The sequence below is a fragment of the Myotis nattereri genome (assembly GCF_964212035.1).
Source record: "Myotis nattereri genome assembly, chromosome: X".
NCBI classification, from domain to species: Eukaryota; Metazoa; Chordata; class Mammalia; order Chiroptera; family Vespertilionidae; genus Myotis; species Myotis nattereri.
The window spans coordinates 145552023-145569030 of NC_138078.1; the positions used below are offsets into that span (position 1 = coordinate 145552023).

At 49.5% G+C, this 17008-nt stretch overlaps 1 protein-coding gene across 6 annotated transcripts in view; it reads left to right on the top strand.

Annotated features, from left to right (window-relative positions):
* KDM5C (lysine demethylase 5C) overlaps window positions 1–15735 on the top strand; it is a 32223-nt gene extending 16488 nt beyond the window's left edge. For 3 of the 6 annotated variants that reach the window (XM_081115056.1, XM_081115054.1, XM_081115057.1), the window contains exons 13-26: window positions 4641–4760; window positions 4874–5068; window positions 8165–8346; window positions 8437–8561; window positions 8689–8836; window positions 9458–9563; window positions 10258–10616; window positions 11151–11289; window positions 11736–11915; window positions 12058–12195; window positions 12357–12956; window positions 13233–13308; window positions 13442–13641; window positions 13746–15735. In XM_081115056.1, the coding sequence (XP_080971182.1) occupies window positions 4641–4760; window positions 4874–5068; window positions 8165–8346; window positions 8437–8561; window positions 8689–8836; window positions 9458–9563; window positions 10258–10616; window positions 11151–11289; window positions 11736–11915; window positions 12058–12195; window positions 12357–12956; window positions 13233–13308; window positions 13442–13641; window positions 13746–14111 (2934 nt within the window). In that variant the 3' untranslated portion in view covers window positions 14112–15735. The remainder of the gene's footprint in view (window positions 1–4640; window positions 4761–4873; window positions 5069–8164; window positions 8347–8436; window positions 8562–8688; window positions 8837–9457; window positions 9564–10257; window positions 10617–11150; window positions 11290–11735; window positions 11916–12057; window positions 12196–12356; window positions 12957–13232; window positions 13309–13441; window positions 13642–13745) is intronic. The other 3 variants (XM_081115058.1, XM_081115055.1, XM_081115059.1) reach the window with 1 other exon arrangement.
* Window positions 15736–17008: the final 1273 nt, after the last annotated feature.

Sequence of the window (17008 nt, forward strand, 5' to 3'; positions counted from 1 at the left end):
CTTTTTATAGATATATAGTATAACTATTATTTTCATTATAAAAGAAACATGCCCTCTTCCCAAAAAATGAAAATAGAGAGGCCATCCTTATTTCGTTCACATTTTTTATTTCCATCTGTTGTTTTTTCTGTGTAAATTTTGACATAGCAATAATCAGTGTGTAGATTTTATAATCTTTTCTTGTAAGTTTAATGGCCACATGCGGTCTCTGAGCACTGGAAGCATGACTAGTCCTAACTGTAATGTGCTGAAAGTTAAAACACGTTGGATTTCAAGACTTAGTACAAAACAATATCTCACTAATACTTTTGTATACCAATTACACATTAAAATGGTAATATGGCAGCTATATTAAGTTAAATAAAATATATTGAAATTAATTGCATATGTTTTATTTTTTTAATGTGGCTACTAGAGAATTTAAAAGCATATGTGGCTGGCATATTGGACAGTGCTGGACTGAAATGATTTTTGCTTCCTTACTAAGAACTGTTTATAACCACCTTTTTAAAAATAGCAAGTCTTGCCCTGGCCACTGTGACTCAGTTGTTTGGGCCTCATCCAGTGCACCAAAAGGTTGCCAGTTCAATTTCTGATCAGGACATATGCCTGGGTTGCAGGCTCATCCCCAGTAGTGGGCTTGTAGGAGGCAGCCAATAGATGTTACGCTCTCATATAGATGTTTCTCTCCCCTTCCCTTCCTCTCTCTAAAAATAAATAAAAAAAATATCGTCTTTTTAAAAAAATAGCTTTCTTGCAGTACAATTTGCATACCATAAAATTCACGCATTTTAAGTATACAGTTGAGCAAATTTACAGAGTTGTGTTACACCATCGCCACAATCCAGTTTTAGAACATTTTTATCACCCCAAAAAGGTACTTCATGTCCATGTCCTTTTGCAGTCAATCTCCATTCCAACCCTTCGTCCCAAACAACCACTAATCTGCCTTCTATTTCTACAGATTTGTCTCTTGTAGATAGTTTATATAAATATAATAATATGTAGTCTTTTGTGTCTGGCTTCTTTCACTTAGCATAATCTTTTCAAAGTTCATATTATATATAGCCTGTGTCAGAACTTTGTTTCTTTTTATAATGGAACTAGAGGCCCGGTGCATGAAATTCGTGCGGGGGGTGGGGGGGGGACTCCGTCAGCCTGGCCTGTGCCCTCTCACAGTCTGGGACCCCTCAGGGGATGTCCGCCTGCCGGCTTAGGCCCGCTCCCCAAGAGCCTAAGCCGGCAGTCGCACATCCCTCTCGCAGTCTGGGACCCCTCCCCCCTTACCTAAGCCAGCAGTCGGACATCCTCAGTGCTGCTGTGGAGGCGGGAGAGGCTCCTGCCACTGCTGCTGTGCTTGCCAGCCATCAGCCCAGCTTCTGGCTGAGCAGTGCTTCCCCCTGTGGGAGCGCACTGACCACCAGGGGGCAGCTCCTGCATTAAGCATCTGCCCCCTGGTGGTCAGTGTGTGTCATAGCAACTAGTCGTTCTGGTTGTTCCACTAACGGTCGCTTAGGCCTTTATACAGATAATTTTCCATTGTAGGGGTATACCATGTTTTGTTTATCATTCACCAGTTGATGGACATTGCCAACATGAGGGGGTAGGTTGAGACAAAGAGTCGGGAGCATTAGGTTCTATTTCTGGCTCTGCTATTTGAGACTTCTCTGGGACTCATTTTTCACATCTTTAAAATTAAGGCTGGAACTAGATCATTCAACAGATATTGCTAGAACTCCCTCTGTGTGCAAGGCCTCTGGTCATCACCACAAAGGTAGATAATCCTGTCCCTGCCCTACGGGTATGCACAGATGGGTGGAGGACAGGTAACAAGTAGGATAAAATGTTAGAGGTGCTACAAAAGAAAACAGACTGGGTCCTTAGGAAGGCGGTCACAAAAGCACAAAGGAAGGAAGAGGAAGAATTTGCCTGTCTGGCCATGGCTCTATCACGTGGAAATAGGGATTCAAGTGAGGGCTTCTCAGTAGGGTCAGATTCGCATTTTTTGGAACTTCCAGTGGTTGATAATGGGGCCCAGTGCTATAATACAGGCAAGAAATGCTAATGTTGCCTCTAAGTAGGGATAGATTTAAGAAGAAAATGTATTGGAGGTGGGGGTTGATGCGTGACCTGAATAAATATGTAGGTGTTTTAACTAATGGGAAGATTCAGTATTGTTAGGATATTAATTCTCTCCACATTAATCTAGAATCCTAGCAGAGGAATCGTTGGATTGAAGGATATAAATATCTTAGGTTTTTGATATTTATTAGCAGTTTTGCTTTCTAGAGAGTAGAGGTTATTTGTCCCCTCATTGACACTGTACCTATTTCACTTTGTCTTTATCAGCATTGAATATTCATCTTAGAAAACTTTATGAGACTTCTCGGTAAAGATGGTGAATTAAACATAAAGATGGATACTTCCATTCTATACTGAAACTCCACTAAAATGGCACAGAGGGTTTTTATTTAAGGTAAAAAAAACAGATGGAAAAACAAGAGAGAAGACAATGATAAACAAAATGCTTGAAACTAGAAAACGAGAAAATTCATTCTTAAGTCAGTACTGGTATATCTGAGAACCAACCTGATTTATACCTCACAATCCCCCAAAAGTTTACTAGTTGGTGGCACCAGGCATTCTGGGAATAAAGAGAATGAGGTGAAAATAAGGATTGGTTCATGTCTCTATAAGAAGCTGTGAGATACCCTCCCATTCTGGGCAGCTGGAAATACGACCCTCCCTCACTCCAGCAACAGACAAGAAATTTAATTTTAAAGAGGTTAAAATAGAAGATCTCTGGATTGAGATATTCTAGGTACAGTTGAGGGTCGAGGTACAGTGAAAATAATAGGAGTTCTTGTTGTATACAGACTGGATGCTGAGGTTCCCAGCCATATTCCTCTACTTGGCTCTCAGAACACTGGCAGTCACACTTTTTTCCCTCAGGAATCTGGCCCAAAAGGAAAAACCTAGAGTTTCCCAAACTGAATGGCTCAGCCAGATCACCCTACAATGAAGCTCACAGTTGACAAAATTAACTATGCTTTCAGAGTTTCTATTCATTTTTTTCATTTCTTACTCTTAAATATAAGTAGCCACAAATTAACATACAATCAAGGAAACTGTAGAAAACAGAATGGAACCAAATGGGGAAAAAGCTACCTGGAGAAACAGCATAGGCAGGGAGAAGTAAACTTTAAAAAGGAAAAGAAAATAAACCTCATTAGTAACTTTAGAGATGAGCATATATTGCAAACATGAAATAAGAACAATTACTATTTTAAAAGAGCATACGGAGAACAAAAAAGAGCTCTTGGAAATTAAAATTATGCTAGCAAAACTGAAAAATTTAAAAAAATCAAAAAATGTTAGAAGAGGAATAATTAAGGAATTCTCCCAGAAAAAAAAAAATAGGATAAAAAGATAAATATGGACAAATGTAGAGAAAATTACAGAATTTATTTAGGAGGCTCAATAAATAATAGGAGTTCTGAAAAGAAAATACAGAAAAACTGAAAGGATCAAGTCGTTAATGAAATCATTGAAGAAAATGTCCCTGAACTGAACGACTGAGTTTCTGGAATCAAAGGGCCTACCCAGTACGTGAATGAAAATGGACCTACACCAAGGTATATTTGGTGGATTTTCATGTTAAACACTGGGACCAGAAAAATCCTACAAGCTTTCTGAGAGAGAAAACAGGTTTAATTCAAAGCATTAGTAATCAGAATGGCATCAGAGTTTTCAAAATAATACTGGAATCTAGAAGACTAGAGCCATGCCTTCAAATGATTTTCAACTTAGGATTCTATATGCAATTTAAAAAAAACAAAACAAAAACAAAAAAACTCTTCCCATCGTTTCTCAGTAAGCTAGAGAAGAGAATGTGCTTAAGCACAGCAAAGGAATAAATCAAAAACCAAGAAAGAGGAAAACGTGGGATCTGGGAACACAGGTGATCCTTCACAGGAGAGTGATAATCCAGGAGGGACAGCTGGTCCAGATTGGAACAGATCATAAGGCTCCATGAGAGGCTTACAGAAATGTGAAAACATAGAGAGCAGAATTGGACACTTGTCCAAAAGGTAGGGATTAAATTACTAATACATGCGTAGAAAATTAAGCAAATTGAGATGTAGGCTGTTTTTGATTTAGCCTAGAGGCATGTTGTTCAGTATTAAAGTAAATGCCAAAATAAGAAGAGGTGAAAGCAGTTGGCTCTGGGGAGTGGAGAATGGCAGGGTCTAGTGGTTTTATAACAAACGCCGTAGAACCATTTGGCTCTAGAAGCTGCATGTATGACTGATAAAAATATTCTAATGAAAAAACCTTGACTAGCTTAATGAAAGGTGATATTTTAAATTTTTATAAAAATTACTAGTGAGGCTGAAATATTTTGGTGTGTACAGTTCTTACTTTTGACTCCAATTTTCCTCTCATCTGTCAACACAAAACCTTGAGATCTAGAGACCAATGGTCAGTCCTTTCACAGTTTGAGGGTCTGGGAATGTGTTGTCAGACTGTGTTCCTCAGGCTTTCCTTTGTCTCCATAAGTACCCTGCACTTACTATAGATCAGGTTTCTGCAGACGGTGGAAAACGTCTGTCTCAGTGATGTTGGCCTTTCTTTCTCAGGTTGTCCGCACCAACCAGTGTGCAGGAGAATTCGTCATTACCTTCCCTCGCGCTTACCACAGTGGCTTCAACCAAGGCTACAATTTTGCTGAGGCTGTCAACTTTTGCACTGCTGACTGGGTGAGTCTGGAGTGTGGTAGGCTGGAAGGGAGAAGCAGGAGGAGGGTTATGGGGAAGCTGAGGCACCGCATGTCTCCACATTTGGCCAAACTCAACTTTGAACCTGTCCACAGTTGCCAGCTGGGCGCCAGTGCATTGAGCACTACCGCCGACTCCGTAGATACTGTGTCTTCTCCCATGAGGAGCTCATATGCAAGATGGCTGCCTGCCCAGAGAAGCTGGACCTGAACCTGGCAGCAGCTGTGCATAAGGAGATGTTCATCATGGTTCAGGAGGAGCGGCGTCTACGAAAGGCTCTGCTGGAAAAAGTGAGTGGTGGGGAGAGTGCCCTGGATCAGACACCCTAGCATGGCAGAGTGGGGGGAAGGAGGGGTGGCCCCAAGAAGTAACTGTAGCTTCTATTCTCAGGGAGTAGTAAAAAGAGCTAGATGCGTCTGGATGGGGAACTACATCCCGTTCCCTGCTCTCCCATTTACCAACAACCACAAGGAAGTTAATTTACTTCACTGAATATCAGAATGCCTGTCTGAAAAACGGGGATTATAATAGTGCTTATCTTTTTGGTTTGTTTTTATTTTTAACTAGAGGCTTGGTGCACAAAATTCATGCACGGGGGGGGGGTCCCCTCAGCCCTGTCTGCACCCCTTCACAGTCCAAAAGCCCTCGGTGGATGCCCAACTGATGGCTTAGGCCAGCCGTGGGCAAACTACAGCCCGTGGGCCGGATCCGGCCCATTTGAAATGAATAAAACTAAAAAAAAAAAAGACCGTACCCTTTTATGTAATGATGTTTACTTTGAATTTATATTAGTTCACACAAACACTCCATCCATGCTTTTGTTCCGGCCCTCCGGTCCAGTTTAAGAACCCATTGTGGCCCTCGAGTCAAAAAGTTTGCCCACCCCTGGCTTAGGCCTTAGCACTGCCTTGGAGGCAGAAGGGGCTCCCACCACCGCACTTACCAGCTTTGAGCCTGGCTCAGGGCTTCTGGCTGAGCGGTGCTCCCCCTATGGGAGCGCACTGACCACCAGGGGGCAGCTCCTGCATTGAGTGTCTGATGGTCAGTGCACATCATAGCGACCAGTCATTCCACCATTTGGTTATTTGCATATTAGCCTTTTATTATATAGGATGTTTTTATTGGTTTCAGAGAGAGGAAGGGAGAGAAAGAGAGAGGGAGAGAAACATCAATGATGAGAGAGAATCATTGATTGGCTGCCTCCTGCATGCCCTCTACTGGGGATCGAGCCCACAACCTGGGCATGTGCCCTGACCGGGAATCAAACCGGCGACCTCTCAGTTCATGGGTTGGCACTCAACCACGGAGCCACACCGACTCAGTGCTACCTTTTTGAAAGCTGTGTAGATTAAGATGTATATTAAGTAACTGAGCCATAGCAAGTGCTAGTATAGCTGCTATTCATTATTATTTAAATAACCCAGCAAGGTAGACTGGCATATGCGGATTGGCTGGATGGCCTTTTCAAGTCACTTAACCTCTCATAGTCTCACTTTCCCACACTGTAAAATGGAAATAAATACTTCACTTACAAGGTGGTAAAGCATGAGTAAGGTGACTTATGTCAAAGCATCTGTAGTAATAGCATCTGTAGCATTTGCTATGTAGCAACTGCTGCTATTGGTAATATTAATACATGAAGAAAATGGTTGAAATGTGGAACACTTCTTAGGAAATGCCATTTTATTACATTCAGATGGTTTGATAGCTCACACTAAAGTAAAATCACCAAGTAGAGGGCAGCCCTCCTTGAATAGATTTCTCATAAGCATGTGTCAGTTGTGTGTGTAGATGAGTGTAGTTCAGCTGCCTTCTTAAAAGCACCACACTTGCCCAGTTGAATTGGTTTTTTTTTTTGCCATTGAGTTGTATATTTGTATCTTTGTATATTCTGAATATTAACCCTTTATATGGTTTGCAAATATTTTCTGTCATTCCATATTTGGCTTTTCATTTTGTTGATTATATTTATTTTTTGCTGTGCAGAAACTTTCTAGTTTTGGTTTATTCCCACTTCTTTTTGCTTTTTATTTGAGCTTTTGGTGTCATGCAAAAAAATTGTTGCCAAGACCAATGTCAGGGAGATGTTTTTCTTATGTTTTCTTCTAGGATTTTTATGGTTTCGGGTCTTCTGTTTATGTCTTTAATCTATTTCAAGTTACTTTTTGTGAGTGGTGTAAGATAGGGTCCAGTTTCATTCTTTTGCATGTGATTATCTACTTTTCCCAGCACCATTTATTAAAGAGACTATTACTTCCCCATTGAATAGTCTGGGCTCCCTTGTCAAAAATATTAGTTGACAGTATATATGTAGGGGTTTATTTCAGGGCTCTCACGTCTGTTTCATTGGCCTATGTGCCTGTTTTTATGCCAGTACCATGCTGTTTTCATTACTATAGCCTTGTAGTATAGTTTGAAATCAGGAACTGTGTTACCTCCAGCTTTGTTCTTCTTTTACAAGATTGCTTTGGCTATTTGGCTTTTATATGGTTCCACTTATTCTAAGTGTTAAGATACTTTTCTAAGTCCTTAGTTGCTTTATCTTTGTTAATCCTCATAACAACCCAATGAGACTGGTACCATTATCTCCATTTTACAAGACCTAAAGAGGTTTAAATAAGTCAAGATCACACAGCTAATAAGTGGCCAAGTGGGATTCGTAATATGCACTGGACATCATATTTTATGTAAAGAATAGGTGTTAAAGAAATACAAGATAAAAACTGTTAAGAATCCAAATGTCCCTTTAAAATCCCTGAAATTGCCTATAATGATAGCGTTGTATTATCTTTCAATTCCTCCCACTAAGCCAGCTTGTCCTCCATTTTTTGGAATGGATTGCTTTTTCTTCATCTGAGCAACAGATGAAGTCATTGCTTATTAGGTTTTGGGGAAAAATTGTATCTTTAAACAGTGGAGACAGGCACAGGTTTTATTTCTGGAACTTATGTATGTGCACTCAGTGAGGCCTGCCTGCTAAGCTGCCAGCACAGTGCCTGGAACACAGTAGGTGCTGAGTGGCTAGAAGCCAGCCTCGTTCCCCAGTGCATGGCCTTTCTCCTGCCTACTCCCACACCTTGCCACCTCTCTGGCGCCTTGGTTACCACTTTCCTTATGTTCTTCCACCCAAAAGGCCCTTATAGCTGATGCCAATCGTACCTGATTGTTCCGCTCAGCCCACACTGATCTTCCCCTGGGCCGTCTGATTCTCCCAGCTGTGAGTCTGGACTTCATAGAGGCAGGGTGCTCCTTGAAGTCTGAGCTCCCCCCCCCCCCCCGCCCCCAGCTCTCAGCATAGCTTGGTTTCTAACACGGGGCTCAGTGGTGGCTGAGATGTGGGCCCTGTTCTGGTTCCATATAATAAGCGTGGGTCGAACTGCCCCCAGGGCATCACTGAAGCTGAGCGAGAAGCTTTCGAGCTGCTCCCGGATGATGAGCGCCAGTGCATCAAGTGTAAGACCACGTGCTTCCTATCAGCCCTGGCCTGCTACGACTGTCCAGACGGCCTTGTCTGCCTTTCCCACATCAATGACCTCTGCAAGTGCTCCAGTAGCCGGCAGTACCTGCGGTGAGCAGGGGGGCCTACCTGGAGGAAGTGGGCCGAGGAGGGAGATGCAGAGCGGGGCGAGAGGTGCTCTTCTCTGCCCTCTTCCTCCAGGTATCGCTACACCTTGGATGAGCTCCCTGCCATGCTACATAAGCTGAAGGTTCGGGCTGAGTCCTTTGACACCTGGGCCAACAAAGTGCGAGTGGCCCTGGAGGTGGAGGATGGGCGGAAGCGCAGTGAGTGATGGGGGGGTCGGAGGGACTCCACAGGCAAGTTCTACTCCCTTTTCTTCTGTGCCCCCACCCTCTTGCTCTATCTTTACTCAATGCTGCCTACTCCTTGCTGCTCTCATTCTCTCTCCAGGCCTTGAAGAGCTGAGAGCACTGGAGTCTGAGGCCCGTGAGCGGAGGTTCCCGAACAGTGAGCTGCTGCAACGACTAAAGAACTGCCTGAGTGAGGCAGAGGCTTGTGTGTCCCGGGCACTGGGCCTGGTCAGCGGCCAGGAAGCTGGGTATGGCATCATGAGGTGTTGGGCGCACGTGGCACCTAGGAAAAGTGCTGCGAGGGATGGACTCTGAGTGCCACCAGGCAGGCGACAGCAGTAGGAAGCTGACAAGTTCAAGGTGGTCTGGGAGGTGATGGGGGGAGGGCAGAGAGACCAGACAATTAGAATGGAGAAGAGTATCTCGGTCCTAAGAAAGCTAGAAATGTCCCTTTATTTCAATACCTGGGGGAGATCTCAGACAGGCTGAGGGAACATGTGGGCAGGGAAGACTGGTGGAAGGCTTGGGGCTTACTGACAGCTCACAGTAGAGGATGGGTTGAAAAGTCCAGCTTCTGTGACCATCAATGAATTTCTAAGCCCCCCCTTCCCAAATGTATCCTATATTCCTCTCTTATCGTTGTTAATCCTCATAACAACCTAGTGAGGATAGTACCGTTATCTCCATTTTAGAAGGTAAGGGAACAAGTGTTCTCCTCATATGAATGCACTTGAATCTGGGAACCCTCCCTCCACCCTGGGGAAGCTGAAGCATGAGAGATCAAGGTGGGAAGTTGTGAGGAAAAGTGTTAGGTCTCAGCAAAGACATGGAAGGAGGGGACTTGAAACCCCACATGTGAAACTTCACAGTCCCCACAGGGTAGCTGATGTACAGATGACCCTGGCCGAGCTCCGGGCCTTTCTGGACCAGATGAGCAACCTGCCGTGCGCCATGCACCAGATTGGAGATGTTAAGGTAAGTAGAGGTGGTCTTGGAGTGCCCCTGAATGCTCAGGCGGGTTGAGGGACCTGGGCAGCCGGCCACGCTTGGCTCCCTTAAAAGGCATCAATATTTAGGCAAGACATGTGAGAAAATAATGGGAAGCAGGAGGCCAGAGCTCTTGTGACTGCCTCTTAGGGCTGGGATGTGAGGGACAGGTGGCAAAGGCATGAGTATAGAATGCAAAATCAAGGGAAGGTTTCCTGGTGGAGGTAAAAGAGGAAAAGGAAGAAGTACGAGGGTGTTTGTGAGCCTGGGGAGCTGAGTCAAGCTGAGGAAGGTAAGAGTGGGATGGAGAAAGCCATGGGCACTGGTGTGAGTGGAGGGGCTTGTGAGGGCCAAGCATAGCAGAGCGAGGAGGGTGTCCTGGTGCTGTACCTCAGAACCCTCTGGGGACTTAAATAAGCAGAAACTCCTCACCAGCCCCTATTACGAATCTTGGGGTGGGGCCCAGGAATCTGCATTTTTAACAAATCCCCCAAGGGTATTCACATAGGCAGTGAGTGTTAGGGACCAGTGTCTCGGGGCACAGTGAAGGAGGGGAGCCCAGCTCATGTTAGGTTGTCTTCCCAATACTGAAGGGTGAGAAGGTAGGTAGGCGGGAGATCTGGTGGTGGGACCTGGAAGCGAGCCCAGCTGAAGGGTGTGTTCTTCATCTGTGCCCCGGTAGGGTGTTCTGGACCAGGTGGAGGCCTACCAGGCTGAGGCCCGTGAGGCCCTGGCCTCACTGCCCTCCAGCCCAGGGCTCCTGCAGTCCTTGTTGGAGAGAGGGCGGCAGCTGGGAGTGGAGGTGCCCGAGGCCCAGCAGCTCCAGCGGCAGGTGGAACAGGCGCGGTGGCTGGATGAGGTGAAACGCACGTTGGCCCCCTCAGCCCGAAGGGGCACCCTGGCTGTCATGCGAGGACTGCTGGTGGCGGGTGCCAGTGTAGCCCCTAGCCCCGCTGTGGATAAGGCCCGGGCCGAGCTGCAGGAGCTGCTGACCATCGCCGAACGCTGGGAGGAGAAGGCCCACCTCTGTCTGGAGGCCAGGTGAGTTTCTGGTGCTGGGGCCAGCCTCTTCCCCTCTCTGCCCTTCCCCAGCCTTCGGAGTTAGTAGAGAAGCTGAAGATGATTCCTGTGGGTGGCCTTGGGTACCAGGCTCCTGTGTTGGTGTATTGACTCTCCTTCCCTTTTTCGTTCCCTATCTTATCTTTAAAAAAAAAACACAAAAAAACAAAACTCCGTATACACATAGAGGCAGACAGTCTTTGTGGGGAAGCAGAGGTGGACAGTCCCCGTGTACGGAGGACTCCCTTTGCAGGTGCACATGAGCACAAGCACCGACAGGCAGATGGACACACATTGGTAGAAAAACATCACACACAGGGCAACCTGACAAGTACAGCCCAAAGTTGTGTGTGTAGGCGCTGCCAGCAGTGACTGGCAGCCACCCGTAGGCACAATACATGCAAGTAGGCCCACGTGGCAGCCCCAGGGGCTCACACCGCTGTATCTGGTAGTCAGGCTGGGTTTCTGGTCAGACAGACCACCCCAGACTGAGGCCTCTTTTTTCCCTACCTTCAGGCAGAAGCATCCACCAGCCACACTCGAGGCCATAATCCATGAGGCAGAAAACATTCCTGTTCACCTGCCCAACATCCAGGCTCTCAAGGAGGCTCTTGCTAAGGCCCGGGCCTGGATTGCTGATGTGGATGAGATCCAAGTGAGGACCGTGTCGCCTCCCTCTCCCTCCACCCCAGACCTTCAAGCCAACCAGGAGAGATGCCATATATTGGGTTGTGGGTGGGGTTGGCTTGGCCAGAGAGAGGCAAAATGTGCTTAGTGAGCAGCCTGAGGAGGGGTTGTGAGACTGGCCTAAGAGAAGAGAGGAGGCTGATGAGGGTGAGAATGGTGGGGGCAGGGCAGGTAGAAGAGGCAAAGCACAATAAAAGAACTGGTGGGCCTGGGGGCAGACTGGATATGTGGGGGCTGAGCCACTGGCTATAGGAGTTCTAGGGAGTGCTTGTGTTAGGTCGAGCCCGGTTTTATGCTGCCTCTGCATTGTGAAGTCTGCTCCATCTTTCCAGCTCAGGGCCGGACACAGGGCAGCATCAGTAGATAGATAGATGTTGGCATGTTGAATTGAGCTTTGTCTTGCCCCTGTCCCAGAATGGTGACCACTATCCCTGCTTGGATGATTTGGAGGGCCTGGTGGCCGTGGGCCGGGACCTACCTGTGGGGTTGGAGGAGCTGAGGCAGCTAGAGCTGCAGGTGCTGACAGCACACTCCTGGCGGGAGAAGGCCTCAAAGACCTTCCTCAAGAAGAATTCCTGCTACACGCTCCTGGAGGTGAGATGGGACCTGACCCCAGCTTCCCCACCTCTGGCCTGGCTGGCATGAGAAGAACATGGGGGCTTGGGGTTCTGGGGAGGGAAGGGAAGGGCGGGGGGGGGGCAGGGGAAGCCCATCATGCCCCCTCTGCCTGCCTCAGGTGCTCTGCCCATGTGCAGACGCCGGCTCGGACAGCACCAAGCGCAGCCGGTGGATGGAGAAGGAGCTGGGGTTGTACAAGTCTGACACAGAGCTGCTGGGGCTGTCTGCGCAGGACCTCAGGGACCCAGGCTCTGTGGTAAGGAGCTTGGGCCGGATGGGGAGAGCTGGGTGGCCACAGGCAGACCACTTGCACCCTGGGCCTAGTTCTCCCGGTTAGGGGTGGGGTGTTTATGGCATCAGACAAGGGAGGGGCTGGGCTGCTGACCTGTTCTCCCTGTCCTGGGCACGGCATGGCAGATCGTGGCCTTCAAGGAGGGGGAACAGAAGGAGAAGGAGGGCATCCTGCAGCTGCGACGCACCAACTCCGCCAAGCCCAGTCCCCTGGCGTCATCGACCACGGCCGCCTCGGCAAACTCCATCTGTGTGTGTGGGCAGGTGCCAGCCGGGGCGGGAGCTCTGCGGTGTGACTTGTGTCAGGACTGGTTCCACGGGCGATGTGTGTCGGTACCCCGCCTCCTCAACTCCCTGAGGCCCAGTCCCCCCTCATCCCCACTGCTGGCCTGGTGGGAGTGGGACACCAAATTCTTATGTCCGCTGTGTATGCGCTCCCGGCGGCCGCGCCTGGAGACCATCCTGGCCCTGCTGGTAGCCCTGCAGAGACTGCCCGTGCGGCTGCCTGAGGGCGAGGCCTTGCAGTGCCTCACAGAGAGGGCCATCAGCTGGCAAGGCCGTGCCAGGCAGGCTCTGGCCTCTGAGGACGTTTCTGCCCTGTTGGGACGGCTGACTGAACTGCGCCAGCGGCTACAGGCTGAACCCAGGCCCGAGGAGCCCCCTACCCTCCCTTCAGCCCCTGCCTCTGACCCTCTCAGAGAAGGCAGTGGCAAGGATATGCCTAAGGTGAGCTGCCCGGCCCAGCTATTGTCCCCAAATTCCTTTTTCTAACCCCCACCCCTGTGTAGGCTCCAGCCCTGTCCCTGATCTCTGACCTTCCACCTCCCTTGGCTCACCCACCCTGCCCCATTCTATATTCTGTCCAGATGCCTGGACTGTTCCCCGCTGGCAGCCCGTGTCTGCCTTTCCACTCCAGGAGTGGGGAGCCCCAGGTGTCGGGTTGTGGGGAAGAACAGAGCCTGGTTCTTCGTTACCCTTCCCCACTCTTGCTCTCCCTGCCAGGCCCAGGGGTTGGAGAACGGAGACAGCCTGACCAGTCCTGAGAAGGTAGCCCCGGGGGAAGGCTCAGGTAAGAGAGGTAGGTGTAGATGCGGGCAGGCTGTGTACTGCATGTCAGCAGACTTGACTCACGTGGTCCTGGGCTCTGTCGTGGTGGTGGGGAGGCGATCAGGGGCAGCCTCTAACCCAGCCTGTCTCCACAACGCCCCCAGACCTGGAGCTGCTGTCCTCGCTGTTGCCACAGTTGACTGGCCCCGTGTTGGAGCTGCCTGAGGCAACCCGGGCGCCCCTGGAGGAGCTCATGTTGGAGGGGGACCTGCTTGAGGTGACCCTGGATGAGAACCACAGCATCTGGCAGCTGCTGCAGGCTGGGCAGCCTCCAGACCTGGAGCGGATCCGCACACTTCTGGAGGTGAGGAAGGGACTGTGGGCAGGGCCAGGAGGTCAGGCCAAGCAGCCACGGAGCCCAGGCCTGACCACTGGCCCACACCTCTTTCTGCCCATCTGTGATCACAGCTGGAGAAGGCAGAGCGCCATGGGAGCCGGGGCCGGGGCCGGGCGTTGGAGAGGCGGCGGCGGCGGAAGGTGGATCGGGGTGGGGAGGGTGATGACCCAGCCCGAGAGGAGCTAGAGCCAAAGAGGGTCCGGAGCTCAGGGCCAGAGGCCGAGGAGGCCCAGGAGGAGGAGGAGCTGGAGGAGGAGACGGGGGCTGAGGGTCCTCCCCAACCCCTGCCCACCACTGGCAGCCCCAGCACCCAAGAGAACCAGAATGGCTTGGAGCCAGCCCCAGGGGCCAGTTCGGGCCCCTCAGCCCCTTTCTCCACTCTGACTCCACGGCTGCCCGTGCCCTGCCCACAGCAGCCGCCTCAGCAACAGTCGTGACAGTGGCTGAGCCTGGCACAGACCCCGACAGAGACCCCCCCTTGACCTCAAGGATCCTCTTTCTGACCATCAAGCCTGCTTCTTGGGAGGTGGGCGAGTAGGGGGGATGGCCACCCCCCACCTCAGCCCACCCCTGAGTCCCTTGACTTTTATATTCTGACTCCAAGGTATTGTTTAGACCTCAGCTCCTGGGGGCCGGCCCCTGGAGTCCCCCTCCCTGGTAGCCTCTAACCAGCATTCCCAGACACCTGAGGCAGATGGACAGATGGATGGGCAGGGGGACCGGGGGTGGCTGAGGCTGGGCCAGCACCATTCCAGAGACAAGGCCAGTGCATATGCAAACTGGGGGACTCTCCTCTCCCTCACCCCAGTTCCAGCCCTGGCCAGGCCAGGCTACACTAACCTCCCCTCCCCCTCACTCTCCCCTTGCCCTTCCTCACTTTCCCCTCGCCTTCCTCCCCCTTCTCCTGACTGATGCACCCAGGAGGAGGAAACCACATAGCTGTGCTCACAGTGTCTTTTAAATGATTTGGTCGGGGAGCTAGCAGGGCTCCCTGCAATCTGAAGAAAGCTTTTGGTGCTTGTCCTCACAGCCACCGGACCTTCCCTCCCCGCCCCGCCCCATCTCCTTTCCTCCTCCTGGGTTCCTGTTGTAATAAAACAAGATTGTTGGTGTGTAATTAATTTGTTCAAAAGAAAACAAAAAGCAAAACAAGAAACTTGGTTCCAGCTGAAGCCTATTTTAATTTTATTTTATTATTTTCCTCTTGTTAGAAATAAAACCCTTAGCAACGTTTTTTGGAAACATGTTTCTGAAGTGCATTTCTCTTCGAAGGGGAGAACAGTGAGTCCTCCATCGCCCGTCAGTGGAGCAGCTGCCTGGCTGGCTGCTGGGCTCTGGAACCGAGTTCCACCAGGTTCTCCTTACCTGGAGGGAGGACATCCCGAGTCTCCCCACTTCCCCAGCCAGTTTCCCCACCTCCCTGCAGATGGCCCTGCACCTCTCGCTTAACTCCTGCCGTTGTCTGTCCTCAAACCCCAGAGTGATTTTTTTGGCTTTATTGAGGTCTCAATTTACACACCCTAAAATGTACTGGCTTTAAATGTACAATTCAGTAGATCAGAGGGATGTTTCTAAAGCGCAGATCTGATCATGTCACTCTACTGCTTAAAACTGTCCGTGATGCTTCATTGCCCTGAAGACCAAGATTATATATATAATCTCATTCTTTCTGGAATGCTTCCTGGCCAATCCATACGCCAGTCAGGGACCCTGCCCTGATTTTTCTCCGCCCTCAAGGGTTCTTTTTGCCCCTTGAATGGGACTAAAGCTCAGATGTGTGGTCATTTGCAACCTGAATGCACTTTTGAAAAACAGCTTTATTGTAATGTAATTTACATACTGTGCAGTTCACCCACTTAAACTATACAGTTCAGTGGCTTACATTCCAGTTGTGCAACCATCATCGCAAGAGATTTTAGAATTGTTTCATCATTCTAAAAAGGAATTCCACACTCCTTGGGCATCCATCCCTCCCCCCCCCCGTTTCCCATTCCTAGGCCACCAGTAATCTCTATGGATTTGCCTATTTTGAACATTTTATATAAACGGAATCATACAATATGTGATCCTTTGTGACTGTTCTTTCACTCAGCATATTCGAGCCGAATTCACTTTTAAATGTAGGTATTGATGGCGTCTTTATTTGGGGCAGATGTTTTCCCCTTCTGGGCCCCAAAGTGAAGGTGGTGGACTGGATTAGGGATCATCACAGGAGGGTGTTTACATGTTTATGTGGGGCTTTGCATGCATGTTCTTCTGGCAAGGAGACTAGCCAGCTTGCATCCCATTTATAAAGGGGTCCTTTTCCCTCCAAAGGCAAGAACGACTCTGGTCCTGAATATTCTGTGTTCACTCTGCCCATGAAGATACAGGAGAGGAAGCCAGAGCAATGGGGCTGCTTCAGGGGGGCAGCCCACGAGCTTCCTGTGTTATGCCCAGAGCTTGGGGTCCCCAATAATCCACCACCAGGGAGCCTCCTCCGATGCAAAAGCAACGAGTCTTTATTGATCAATTCTAGAATTGGCTCCCAGCCTCTATCCGGCACAGCGGTGAGGCGAGAGAGCGTGTCCCAGGAGAACAAAGGTTATATAGGGCTAGCTATTTGGGGTGGGCTTTAGGGGTGGCGTGAGTTATAGAGATTGGTCAGGGTTTTACAGCATAGGGTCAGGAAGTGACCATCACATTCTGAAGGTTGGAGCCGTCCTCCACTATAGCCTTATTAGGACCTTAGCTACATTTCTGGAGCTTCATTGGTCCACTCAGGTGGGTGGTTGGGAGAGTTAGGACAATACCAGCATTCTTTGTGGTCACTCTCGGGGGGGGGGGGGGGCGGCTTGGGCTGAGGGCCCAGCCTTGCAAGACAAGATAGAGGAGAGTGAGAAGAGCATGTCCCTGCTTCGTCCTTGAAGAGGGAGGAGGGTGCATTTCTGCTTAGTTCTGCTTAGTTCTTTCAAGTTCCGTTCTGTCCCTTCACCTGTCGGGCCCGCTTCCACAAGGGCTGTTCCTCCTGGGGGGCTGGGCGCTGCACCGAGGGCTTAAAGGCTAAAGATGGATGCCTACCTAGCCCAGGAGCCCAGCACACTGCCACTTGGCCTTTCTCGTGGGAATGCTCAGTGGGCTCTCTCTGCTCCACTTGTCTCGATAGGAACCTGGTGGTGAAAGCCCACCTCTTCTGGCAGCTTTGATTGATGGGAGGGTTGGGCTCAGCGCTGCCTCCCTTCATCTTGTAATTGGGAGGCCCTGGGCTGGACAAGTAAGGGAAGCAGGGACCCCTGGACAATTCTGTCCTGGACCCAGTTTGACCCCAGGCCCCAATTCAGTGGGGGGAAGCTGC